The sequence below is a fragment of the Petromyzon marinus genome, chromosome 28 (assembly GCF_048934315.1).
Source record: "Petromyzon marinus isolate PM22_M1 ecotype Great Lakes invasive population chromosome 28, UKy_Petmar_22M1.pri1.0, whole genome shotgun sequence".
NCBI classification, from domain to species: Eukaryota; Metazoa; Chordata; class Hyperoartia; order Petromyzontiformes; family Petromyzontidae; genus Petromyzon; species Petromyzon marinus.
The window spans coordinates 10730533-10743981 of record NC_133694.1 but is presented as its reverse complement, the minus strand read 5'-3'; the positions used below and the strand labels follow the sequence as shown (position 1 = coordinate 10743981).

Sequence of the window (13449 nt, the reverse complement as noted above, 5' to 3'; positions counted from 1 at the left end):
TTATTTAAAAAATGTATTTACGAGAAATGTAATTCACATATAAGGGTAAATGTTAATAATGAACAGCTCAATAACGCAGACGTAGTGTAGGCGTTTGCCTACGAGGCGGCTTTGTTTGGTCAAATAGCAACAGCTGAGAATTGAAGAATCAATTGCCTTTCAAAAATGTTTGTATAGTGTGGACCGGTTTTGTAAATATTGACATGAAAATCAGTGAGCTAAATGGAATTGACTGAAAAATGCATTCATTGAATACATTCCATAAAAGCTGTGAAACCTGCTTTATCCAACACGTAATGCAGTTTACAGTAGCGCACTCACATACCTACACATCCGTGAATGTTAGTGGAGTTCACTTCAAACCCGGGGAAGCAAGAACAAATGTAGCTTCCAACAGTGTTGACACAGTCTTGCTCACACCGTTGAGGCAGTGTCGCACATTCATTGATGTCTACATAATAAGTGAAAAACAATGAGGGAGCATTTACATATAAAATCAAAGTAATAATGGCACACGAGTTTTATACACATTCACTTTCTCAGGTCAACTGAGGTAGTGATTTTAAAAATGTATTATAAAGCAAAGAACCGATAGCAAAATAAAAAAGTGGGTTAACTTAGTAAAACATATTACAAGCTATCTTACTTGCAAAATCATTGAAGTTGGACATTTTTGAAAGTCTTGTTTGCTAGGGTATTCCATACAATTAGACATGTAAAGCAACGTGTTTTGACATCGGTTTAAACAGTTATCTTTCTGTTTTTTTTAATTCGTATTCATCCGGACAGCTGTCAAACATTTGAGGTTACTTAAATACTATAGCCCTACATGGTTGGACAAAAGCTAATTTATGTTCAACAACCACAACAATAGTCAACATGTATAGCATTGAACCTTGCTCTCTGTTTTGTAAGAGATGTTAAACTTAATAATCTCTTGCGCTCCTGGCATTTCATAACAGTGGTTGTCCTACTGTTTTTTTTTTGGTAAAGTCACGTAGATAAAACAAAATAAAAAAGAAAACAACTAAATCAAATCACGACGTTTCGGAGGCAACACAAGCTTCCGTCTTCAGGTGGAACAGTCACAGCAAGAGAGCTGCATCAAGTGGTGAGCTCTGAGACCCTCGAGCTTATATACAGGTTAAGGTGGGGGGGGGGGGCCAAGCAGGGAACGACGACGAGGCTAAGTTAATCCGTCTTTTGCTATGTTGAGGGTTCGGGGGAAGCGGTGGTTCACTGCACGGGGGCAATGAAAAATGGTAAAAAAAAAGGCTGTGCGCTTATAAGGTAGCTGAAGTTTTTACTTGGTTTATGACATCTTTCCAGTGGTTGCTTAATTTAAAACCATCCTCTCGGTTGAAGTTGTGTCTATGTTTGTAGATCTGGATTCATTGCCCCCGTGCAGTGAACCACCGCTTCCCCCGAACCCTCAACATAACAAAAGACGGATTAACTTAGCCTTGTCGGCGTTCCCTGCTTGGCTCCTCCCCCCCCCACCTTAACCTGTATATAAGCTCGAGGGTCTCAGAGCTCACCACTTGATGCAGCTCCCTTGCTGTGACTTCCACCTGAAGACGGAAGCTTGTGTTGCCTCCGAAACATCGTGATTTGATTTAGTTGTTTTCTTTTATTTTTATTTTGTTTTATCTACGTGACTTTACCGAAGAAAACAAAGAGTATGAATCCTTGCAGTCACGAAAGCTTCAAATCTAGAAGTGGTTGTCCTGCTTTGCACCAATCACGGAATGTTTTCAGTTCAGTTTTCATTCATTAGGTATAACCCTGTGAGCCATGTGGCTCTTAACTCGGGTGCAACCGCAACAAACTAAAACATGAACAAGAGACATCTTAAAGTGACTACACGCAACAGAAAAATCCAGAAAAAATAGCAACGTCTTCCAGAAAAAATACCGTATTTCAACGCTGTGTGCAAAAATCCCAGCGGGATGCAAGTCAAACAATAACAACCATAAGATAATTTAGATTAAAGTTATCAGGCTAACTCTGTACTACAACAAACAAACATGGCTAAACCAAAACGTTTTAAAAATCACCAAAATAGAGCTATAAAAACAATCATAGGAACTGTGATTTAAATTTAACAATAAACGATATACATAACATGTATGACCAAACTTTGCAGCCATAGCTGGCTGCATGAGTCACTCCATAACAGCAGGAGTATCAGTATCAAAAAATGGCAATACACCTTTAAAGATCAGCACAATATAATAAAAACTCAAGATCATACTTTGCAGCGGTCATCCGGAACGATACATTTGATTTCAGGCCATTCTGAATAGCAGTGGCAGCTAGGGGTGTACAACTCCTCTAGAGCAGTTTTGAGTGAAGATCTCATAGGTAGTGATTCAAGTTGCAGTTTATTGGCGATAGCATTCCAGACCCTGGGGGCATCAATAGAAAAGGCCCTTCCTCCAGTATTTGTACGGCAATAAGGAATGTGAAGCTGGTAAATGAGCGAAGACCTTAGGTCACATTTGTTCTTCGAAACAGTGAGGAGATCCAGCAGGTAGTCTGCTGATTTTTTTCTAATATGAACACCCCACACCTCAAGACCCCCACCTCCAATCAGCATGGTTGACTATGTATGGTGCGAAATAAGTTCAACATACGCTGTACATATATACAAGATGGATACCACCTTGCACTTATTTGAGTAGGAGGTGAAACCAATTAACTTTGTATGATGCGAAGACATGTGTGTGCCACACAACATGTATTTGCATTATACAAATACAAATTCAGTTCGGAATACAGTTAACCGCGACAAAGTATAATTGTAAATGGATTGGCATCTCCTGTCTGCTATGCCGGTCAGCCCTGAAATGTATTGCTCATGCTGCTGCTGGTGAAAGGGCATACACGAGAGGAAGCACTAGAAAACACTCTCAAGGATATTTGGCCTACTCTTCCATACCGGCTCGACATTTTAGAAATTATGGGAGTACCCACACTTTAACTCCACCACATGTGATCTGCTGATCGACGAACTGTGGTGTATCCATTTATACTGCTGGATGGACAGGGGTGGGGATACTTAATAAACTTGCCCTGATGTTTAGACTGCTGTGCCAGGAGATTGAACCGGCAATACACGTGACGCGATAAAAAAAAAATTGCCTTGAAATGTGTGGTTTTGGCATTTAACATGTTTAGGTTTATGGTAGTTTTATGGAGGATGAACGAAAATGTGGCTGTTTGGATTGCCCCACGGATTACAGGGATTTACAGATTATTGGATTTTCGTTGTATATTTAATGTTTGTATATGTAACTTTTCTGATTATTTTATATCATGTTCAATATGGAGCTGGCATTTTTACAGTCTTGCTAATTTTTCGAAAAAAAATCACGATATGTTTTTTATTCGAATTCTCTTTTTAAAAACATTATCCACGTCCCGCTTACATTTTGATGAATTCTTAACTGGTGAACTAAACTTTAAATATCTGTGCTAAACACACCGGTATAAGATTGCAGGCTCTTTATCAAGTACAGCCATGTGTACAGATATGTTAATATTAAACTAATTTTTTTTTACCAGGTAACGCCCACTGAGCTATATAGCTCTTCTTCAGAAGCGACCTGGCAACAAATCATGTGTACATTTAGAGCTGCCAAATACTCGAAACGCATGTTTCTAAATATAGAGGAAAAAACCGGAGGACCCCGTGAAAAATCCATGCGACCACAGGGACAATACGGAAAGTCCATATATACAGGCCTCAGGGTTGGGTTCGAACCCACGACCTTCTCTAAACCAGGCAAGGGAGGTAACATCTCGCCACTGTGGCACACCTCATATGATACAGGATTTCAATGACTTCACTAGGCTTTGCAAAACGTTTAAAAAAGGTTACGTAAGAGCATTTCCTCGTGCAATATTTACCGAAGCAGTTGGGTTGACCTTCATGTAGTTCGAATCCTGTATTGCATTGGCAGGTGGAGTTTTTTGTGCTGGGATCAATGAAGCACATTCCATTGGTGCAAGGCAGAGAACAGGGTGTGTTAGCTGCAGTAAAAATGAAACAAGAATACATACACAATTAAACATTTACATCATACAAGTCTATAAATCCTGTTTTACCTATAAACTTAAGTTCATGAAGCAAATTGAAATGTAAAATTTATGTTTGTGCAATACAATATTCACATTAGGCTTCCTAGCATTACTTTTATTTGACATCCTCATTCTTGTACCCTTCTACTTTTGTACGATATACTGGAAATAAGCTACAGGGCCCGAGTAATGTACCTATTATGGCTATTATTCATTCTGCCACTTTTGGTGGAGTGAGGGCCATTACATGAGAAAAATTTCTGTCATTCCACCATTTGAAATTTATTTATGATGGATACTTTAGAGAAATGCACCTGTATCTGCCACTAATGCATTTCACAATTGCAGAATGATCCAAAGTGGGCTTGGTTGGGTTGGGGTAATGGTGGAAGCAATTATGGCATAAAGTTTCTGCTTCTATGTGTAAACTCTGCATCGTTGTGTGGAATGATGTAATTCTCACTCGGTGAAAATGGGTTAAGAATGGAATGCTGAGAGCTTTAACGAAGCCCATTCTCTATAAATTCGAGTGCAACTGTCGCTATATAATTCCGTGGAATATGGATAGCAAGATTATTATATAAAGAAGGCGTGTGATGTAATGGTGGATTAAAAATTTGTGCAGTACCTGGAGTAGTTGTTGTGGTAGAAATCTTAGTGGTCGGAGATGTGATTGGTGATGTTGACAATGGAGACGTTGTTGCTGTTGTTGAGACAGATTCAGTGCTCGAAGTTGTCGATTCTGAGGTAATTGTGGATGGTGAAACAGTTGTAGTGTCTGAAATAGGTGTTGTGGAAGAAAACGTTGCAGTCGGAGATGTGAACGGTTTTGTTGACAATGGAGACGTTGTTGCTGCTGTTGATACAGATTGAGTGCTTGAAGTTGTCGATCCTGAGGTAATGGTAGATGGGGAAAAAGTTGTAGTGTCTGACATAGGTGTTGTGAAAGAAAACGTTGTAGTAGGAGATGTGAATGCTGTGGTTGACAATGGAGACGTTGCTGCCGTTGAGCTAGATTCAGTGCTTGAAGTTGTCGATTCTGAGGTAATGGTGGATGGAGAAATAATTGTAGTGTCTGAAATAGCTGTTGTCGAAGAAAACGGTGATGTTCGTGATGTGAATAATGTTGTTGCCAATGGAGAAGTTGCACCTGATGTTGACATCGTTTCTATATTGGAAGTTCTTGCAGTCGCTGATGTAAATGGTGTTGATGACAATGGAGAAGTTGCTGCTGCTGTTGAGACAGATTCAGTGCTCGAAGTTGTCGCTTCTGAGGTAATGGTGGATGGAGAAATAGTTGTAGTGTCTGAAATAGGTGTTGTTGAAGACAACGGTGATGTTGCTGATATGAATGATGTTGTTGACAATGGAGATGTTGCTGCTGTTGAAATCGTTTCAGTACTTGAAGTTGTTGCTTCTGAGGTAATGGTGGATGGAGAACTAGTTGTAGTGTCTGAAATAGGTGTTGTGGAAGAAAACGTTGCAGTCGGAGATGTGAATGGTGTGGTTGACAATGGAGACGTTGTTGCTGCTGTTGAGACAGATTCAGTGCTCGAAGTTGTCGATTCTGAGGTAATTGTGGATGGTGAAACAGTTGTAGTGTCTGACATAGGTGTTGTGGAAGAAAACGTTGTAGTAGGAGATGTGAATGGTGTTGTTGACAATGGAGATGTCGCTCCTGATGTTGCCACCGTTAGTGTACTGGAAGTTGTTGCAGTCGCTGATGTAAATGGTGTTGTTGATAGTGGAGAAGTTGCTGCTGTTGAGACAGATTCAGTGCTTGAAGTTGTCGATTCTGAGGTAATGGTGGATGGAGAAATAGTTGTAGTGTCTGAAATAGTTGTTGTTGAAGAAAACGGTGATGTTGGTGATGTGAATAATGTTGTTGACAATGGAGATGTTGCGGCTGTTGAAATCGTTTCAATACTTGAAGTTGTTGCTTCTGAGGTAATGGTGGATATGGAAATCGTTGCAGTGTCTGCCGTAGGTGTTGTCGAAGAAAACGGCGCTGTTGGTGATGTTATTGATGTTGTCGACAATGGAGATGTCGCTCCTGATGTTGCCACCGTTAGTATACTGGAAGTTGTTGAAGTCGCTGATGTAAATAGTGTTGTTGACAATGGAGAAGTTGCTGCTGCTGTTGAGACAGATTCAGTGCTTGAACTAGTCGATTCTGAGGTAATGGTGGATGGATAAATAATTGTAGTGTCTGAAATAGCTGTTGTCGAAGAAAACCGTGATGTTGGTGATGTGAATAATGTTGTTGACAATGGAGGAGTTGCACCTGATGTTGACATCGTTTCTATATTGGAAGTTCTTGCAGTCGCTGATGTAAATGGTGTTGATGACAATGGAGAAGTTGTTGCTGCTGTTGAGACAGATTCAGTGCTTGAAGTTGTCGATTCTGAGGTAATGGTGGATGGAGAAATAGTTGTAGTGTCTAAAATAGGTGTGGTGGAAGAAAACGTTGCAGTCGGAGATGTGAATGATGTTGTTGACAATGGAGACGTTGTTGCTGTTGTTGAGACAAATTCAGTGCTCGAAGTTGTCGATTCTGAGGTAATTGTGGATGGTGAAACAGTTGTAGTGTCTGACATAGGTGTTGTAGAAGAAAACGTTGTAGTAGGAGATGTGAATGGTGTTGTTGACAATGGAGATGTCGCTCCTGATGTTGCCACCGTTAGTGTACTGGAAGTTGTTGCAGTCGCTGATGTAAATGGTGTTGTTGATAGTGGAGAAGTTGCTCCTGTTGAGACAGTTTCAGTGCTTGAAGTTGTCGATTCTGAGGTAATGGTGGATGGAGAAATAGTTGTAGTGTCTGAAATAGGTGTGGTGGAAGACAACAGTGATGTTGGTGATGTGAATGATGTTGTTGACAATGGAGATGTTGCGGCTGTTGAAATCGTTTCAGTATTTGAAGTTGTTGCTTCTGAGGTAACGGTGGATGTGGAAATCGTTGCAGTGTCTGCCGTAGGTGTTGTCGAAGAAAACGGCGCTGTTGGTGATGTCATTGATGTTGTTGACAATGGAGTAGTTGCACCTGATGTTGACATCGTTTCTATATTGGAAGTTCTTGCAGTCGCTGATGTAAATGGTGTTGATGACATTGGAGAAGTTGCTGCTGCTGTTGAGACAGATTCAGTGCTCGAAGTTGTCGATTCTGAGGTAATGGTGGATGGAGAAATAGTTGTAGTGTCTGAAATAGCTGTTGTCGAAGAAAACCGTGATGTTGGTGATGTGAATAATGTTGTTGACAATGGAGAAGTTGCACCTGATGTTGACATCGTTTCTATATTGGAAGTTCTTGCAGTCGCTGATGTAAATGGTGTTGATGACAATGGAGAAGTTGTTGCTGCTGTTGAGACAGATTCAGTGCTTGAAGTTGTCGATTCTGAGGTAATGGTGGATGGAGAAATAGTTGTAGTGTCTGCCGTAGGTGTTGATGAAGACAACGGTGATGTTGGTGATATGAATGATGTTGTTGACAATGGAGATGTTGCTGCTGTTGAAATCGTTTCAGTACTTGAAGTTGTAGCTTCTGAGGTAATGGTGGATGGAGAAATAGTTGTAGTGTCTGAAATAGGTGTGGTGGAAGAAAACGTTGCAGTCGGAGATGTGAATGGTGTTGTTGACAATGGAGACGTTGTTGCTGTTGTTGAGACAGATTCAGTGCTCGAAGTTGTCGATTCTGAGGTAATTGTGGATGGTGAAACAGTTGTAGTGTCTGACATAGGTGTTGTGGAAGAAAACGTTGTAGTAGGAGATGTGAATGGTGTTGTTGACAATGGAGATGTCGCTCCTGATGTTGCCACCGTTAGTGTACTGGAAGTTGTGGCAGTCGCTGATGTAAATGGTGTTGTTGATAGTGGAGAAGTTGCTGCTGTTGAGACAGTTTCAGTGCTTGAAGTTGTCGATTCTGAGGTAATGGTGGATGGAGAAATAGTTGTAGTGTCTGAAATAGGTGTGGTGGAAGACAACAGTGATGTTGGTGATGTGAATGATATTGTTGACAATGGAGATGTTGCGGCTGTTGAAATCGTTTCAGTATTTGAAGTTGTTGCTTCTGAGGTAACGGTGGATGTGGAAATCGTTGCAGTGTCTGCCGTAGGTGTTGTCGAAGAAAACGGCGCTGTTGGTGATGTCATTGATGTTGTTGACAATGGAGAAGTTGCACCTGATGTTGACATCGTTTCTATATTGGAAGTTCTTGCAGTCGCTGATGTAAATAGTGTTGTTGACAATGGAGAAGTTGCTGCTGCTGTTGAGACAGATTCAGTGCTCGAAGTTGTCGATTCTGAGGTAATGGTGGATGGAGAAATAATTGTAGTGTCTGAAATAGCTGTTGTCGAAGAAAACCGTGATGTTGGTGATGTGAATAATGTCGTTGACAATGGAGAAGTTGCACCTGATGTTGACATCGTTTCTATATTGGAAGTTCTTGCAGTCGCTGATGTAAATGGTGTTGATAACAATGGAGAAGTTGTTGCTGCTGTTGAGACAGATTCAGTGCTTGAAGTTGTCGATTCTGAGGTAATGGTGGATGGAGAAATAGTTGCAGTGTCTGCAGTAGGTGTTGTTGAAGACAACGGTGATGTTGGTGATATGAATGATGTTGTTGACAATGGAGAAGTTGCTGCTGTTGAAATCGTTTCAGTACTTGAAGTTGTAGCTTCTGAGGTAATGGTGGATGGAGAAATAGTTGTAGTGTCTGAAATAGGTGTGGTGGAAGAAAACGTTGCAGTCGGAGATGTGAATGGTGTTGTTGACAATGGAGACGTTGTTGCTGTTGTTGAGACAGATTCAGTGCTCGAAGTTGTCGATTCTGAGGTAATTGTGGATGGAGAAATAGTTGTAGTGTCTGAAATAGGTGTGGTGGAAGACAACAGTGATGTTGGTGATGTGAATGATGTTGTTGACAATGGAGATGTTGCTGCTGTTGAAATCGTTTCAGTATTTGAAGTTGTTGCTTCTGAGGTAACGGTGGATGTGGAAATCGTTGCAGTGTCTGCCGTAGGTGTTGTCGAAGAAAGCGGCGCTGTTGGTGATGTCATTGATGTTGTTGACAATGGAGAAGTTGCACCTGATGTTGACATCGTTTCTATATTGGAAGTTCTTGCAGTCGCTGATGTAAATGGTGTTGATGACATTGGAGAAGTTGCTGCTGCTGTTGAGACAGATTCAGTGCTCGAAGTTGTCGATTCTGAGGTAATGGTGGATGGAGAAATAATTGTAGTGTCTGAAATAGCTGTTGTCGAAGAAAACCGTGATGTTGGTGATGTGAATAATGTTGTTGACAATGGAGAAGTTGCACCTGATGTTGACATCGTTTCTATATTGGAAGTTCTTGCAGTCGCTGATATAAATGGTGTTGATGACAATGGAGAAGTTGTTGCTGCTGTTGAGACAGATTCTGTGCTTGAAGTTGTCGATTCTGAGGTAATGGTGGATGGAGAAATAGTTGTAGTGTCTGACGTAGTTGTTGTTGAAGACAACGGTGATGTTGGTGATATGAATGATGTTGTTGACAATGGAGATGTTGCTGCTGTTGAAATCGTTTCAGTACTTGAAGTTGTAGCTTCTGAGGTAATGGTGGATGGAGAAATAGTTGTAGTGTCTGAAATAGGTGTGGTGGAAGAAAACGTTGCAGTCGGAGATGTGAATGGTGTTGTTGACAATGGAGACGTTGTTGCTGTTGTTGAGACAGATTCAGTACTCGAAGTTGTCGATTCTGAGGTAATTGTGGATGGTGAAACAGTTGTAGTGTCTGACATAGGTGTTGTGGAAGAAAACGTCGTAGTAGGAGATGTGAATGGTGTTGTTGACAATGGAGATGTCGCTCCTGATGTTGCCACCGTTAGTGTACTGGAAGTTGTTGCAGTCGCTGATGTAAATGGTGTTGTTGATAGTGGAGAAGTTGCTGCTGTTGAGACAGTTTCAGTGCTTGAAGTTGTCGATTCTGAGGTAATGGTGGATGGAGAAATAGTTGTAGTGTCTGAAATAGGTGTGGTGGAAGACAACAGTGATGTTGGTGATGTGAATGATGTTGTTGACAATGGAGATGTTGCGGCTGTTGAAATCGTTTCAGTATTTGAAGTTGTTGCTTCTGAGGTAACGGTGGATGTGGAAATCGTTGCAGTGTCTGCCAGAGGTGTTGTCGAAGAAAACGGCGCTATTGGTGATGTCATTGATGTTGTTGACAATGGAGAAGTTGCACCTGATGTTGACATCGTTTCTATATTGGAAGTTCTTGCAGTCGCTGATGTAAATGGTGTTGATGACAATGGGGAAGTTGTTGCTGCTGTTGAAACAGATTCAGTGCTTGAAGTTGTCGATTCTGAGGTAATGGTGGATGGAGAAATAGTTGTAGTGTCTGAAAGAGTTGTTGTCGAAGAAAACGGTGATGTTGGTGATATGAATGATGTTGTTGACAATGGAGATGTTGCTGCTGTTGAAATCGTTTCAGTACTTGAAGTTGTAGCTTCTGAGGTAATGGTGGATGGAGAAATAGTTGTAGTGTCTGAAATAGGTGTGGTGGAAGAAAACGTTGCAGTCGGAGATGTGAATGGTGTTGTTGACAATGGAGACGTTGTTGCTGTTGTTGAGACAGATTCAGTGCTCGAAGTTGTCACTTCTGAGGTAATTGTGGATGGTGAAACAGTTGTAGTGTCTGACATAGGTGTTGTGGAAGAAAACGTTGTAGTAGAAGATGTGAATGGTGTTGTTGACAATGGAGATGTCGCTCCTGATGTTGCCACCGTTAGTGTACTGGAAGTTGTTGCAGTCGCTGATGTAAATGGTGTTGTTGATAGTGGAGAAGTTGCTGCTGTTGAGACAGTTTCAGTGCTTGAAGTTGTCGATTCTGAGGTAATGGTGGATGGAGAAATAGTTGTAGTGTCTGAAATAGGTGTGGTGGAAGACAACAGTGATGTTGGTGATGTGAATGATGTTGTTGACAATGGAGATGTTGCGGCTGTTGAAATCGTTTCAGTATTTGAAGTTGTTGCTTCTGAGGTAACGGTGGATGTGGAAATCGTTGCAGTGTCTGCCAGAGGTGTTGTCGAAGAAAACGGCGCTATTGGTGATGTCATTGATGTTTTTGACAATGGAGAAGTTGCACCTGATGTTGACATCGTTTCTATATTGGAAGTTCTTGCAGTCGCTGATGTAAATGGTGTTGATGACAATGGGGAAGTTGTTGCTGCTGTTGAAACAGATTCAGTGCTTGAAGTTGTCGATTCTGAGGTAATGGTGGATGGAGAAATAGTTGTAGTGTCTGAAAGAGTTGTTGTCGAAGAAAACGGTGATGTTGGTGATATGAATGATGTTGTTGACAATGGAGATGTTGCTGCTGTTGAAATCGTTTCAGTACTTGAAGTTGTAGCTTCTGAGGTAATGGTGGATGGAGAAATAGTTGTAGTGTCTGAAATAGGTGTGGTGGAAGAAAACGTTGCAGTCGGAGATGTGAATGGTGTTGTTGACAATGGAGACGTTGTTGCTGTTGTTGAGACAGATTCAGTGCTCGAAGTTGTCACTTCTGAGGTAATTGTGGATGGTGAAACAGTTGTAGTGTCTGACATAGGTGTTTTGGAAGAAAACGTTGTAGTAGGAGATGTGAATGGTGTTGTTGACAATGGAGATGTCGCTCCTGATGTTACCACCGTTAGTGTACTGGAAGTTGTTGCAGTCGCTGATGTAAATGGTGTTGTTGATAGTGGAGAAGTTGCTGCTGTTGAGACAGTTTCAGTGCTTGAAGTTGTCGATTCTGAGGTAATGGTGGATGGAGAAATAGTTGTAGTGTCTGAAATAGGTGTGGTGGAAGACAACAGTGATGTTGGTGATGTGAATAATGATGTTGTTGACAATGGAGATGTTGCGGCTGTTGAAATCGTTTCAGTATTTGAAGTTGTTGCTTCTGAGGTAACGGTGGATGTGGAAATCGTTGCAGTGTCTGCCGTAGGTGTTGTCGAAGAAAACGGCGCTGTTGGTGATGTTGTCGACAATGGAGACGTTGTTGCTGTTGTTGAGACAGATTCAGTGCTCGAAGTTGTCGATTCTGAGATAATTGTGGATGGTGAAACAGTTGTAGTGTCTGACATAGGTGTTGTGGAAGAAAACGTTGTAGTAGGAGATGTGAATGGTGTTGTTGACAATGGAGATGTCGCTCCTGATGTTGCCACCGTTAGTGTACTGGAAGTTGTTGCAGTCGCTGATGTAAATGGTGTTCTTGATAGTCGAGAAGTTGCTGCTGTTGAGACAGTTTCAGTGCTTGAAGTTGTCGATTCTGAGGTAATGGTGGATGGAGAAATAGTTGTAGTGTCTGAAATAGGTGTGGTGGAAGAAAACGTTGCAGTCGGAGATGTGAATGGTGTTGTTGACAATGGAGACGTTGTTGCTGTTGTTGAGACAGATTCAGTGCTCGAAGTTGTCGATTCTGAGGTAATTGTGGATGGTGAAACAGTTGTAGTGTCTGACATAGGTGTTGTGGAAGAAAACGTTGTAGTAGGAGATGTGAATGGTGTTGTTGACAATGGAGATGTCGCTCCTGATGTTGCCACCGTTAGTATACTGGAAGTTGTTGAAGTCGCTGATGTAAATGGTGTTGATGACATTGGAGAAGTTGCTCCTGCTGTTGAGACAGATTCAGTTCTCGAAGTTGTCGATTCTGAGGTAATGGTGGATGGAGAAATAGTTGTAGTGTCTGAAATAGCTGTTGTCGAAGAAATCCGTGATGTTGGTGATGTGAATGATGTTGTTGACAATGGAGATGTTGCGGCTGTTGAAATCGTTTCAATACTTGAAGTTGTTGCTTCTGAGGTAATGGTGGATGTGGAAATCGTTGTAGTGTCTGCCGTAGGTGTTGTCGAAGAAAACGGCGCTGTTGGTGATGTCATTGATGTTGTTGACAATGGAGAAGTTGCACCTGATGTTGACATCGTTTCTATATTGGAAGTTCTTGCAGTCCCTGATGTAAATGGTGTTGATGACATTGGAGAAGTTGCTGCTGCGGTTGAGACAGATTCAGTGCTCGAAGTTGTCGATTCTGAGGTAATGGTGGATGGAGAAATAATTGTAGTGTCTGAAATAGCTATTGTCGAAGAAAACCGTGATGTTGGTGATGTGAATAATGTTGTTGACAATGGAGAAGTTGCACCTGATGTTGACATCGTTTCTATATTGGAAGTTCTTGCAGTCGCTGATGTAAATGGTGTTGATGACAATGGAGAAGTTGTTGGTGCTGTTGAGACAGATTCATTGCTTGAAGTTGTCGATTCTGAGGTAATGGTGGATGGAGAAATAGTTGTAGTGTCTGCCGTAGGTGTTGTTGAAGACAACGGTGATGTTGGTGATATGAATGATGTTGTTGAC

At 41.4% G+C, this 13449-nt stretch overlaps 2 protein-coding genes across 2 annotated transcripts in view; both read right to left on the bottom strand.

Annotated features, from left to right (window-relative positions):
- Window positions 1-4333, bottom strand: part of LOC116946999 (uncharacterized) — a 51856-nt gene extending 47523 nt beyond the window's left edge. The window contains exons 1-2 of the mRNA XM_076070190.1: window positions 3913-4333; window positions 326-451 (exon numbers count right to left, since the gene is read on the bottom strand). Of these exons, the coding sequence (XP_075926305.1) occupies window positions 326-451; window positions 3913-4063 (277 nt within the window). The 5' untranslated portion in view covers window positions 4064-4333. The remainder of the gene's footprint in view (window positions 1-325; window positions 452-3912) is intronic.
- LOC142929274 (uncharacterized) overlaps window positions 4295-13449 on the bottom strand; it is a 50467-nt gene continuing 41312 nt past the window's right edge. Inside the window, exons 5-6 of the mRNA XM_076070181.1 lie at window positions 10850-11429; window positions 4295-4305 (exon numbers count right to left, since the gene is read on the bottom strand). Coding sequence (XP_075926296.1) covers window positions 4295-4305; window positions 10850-11429 — 591 coding nt within the window. The remainder of the gene's footprint in view (window positions 4306-10849; window positions 11430-13449) is intronic.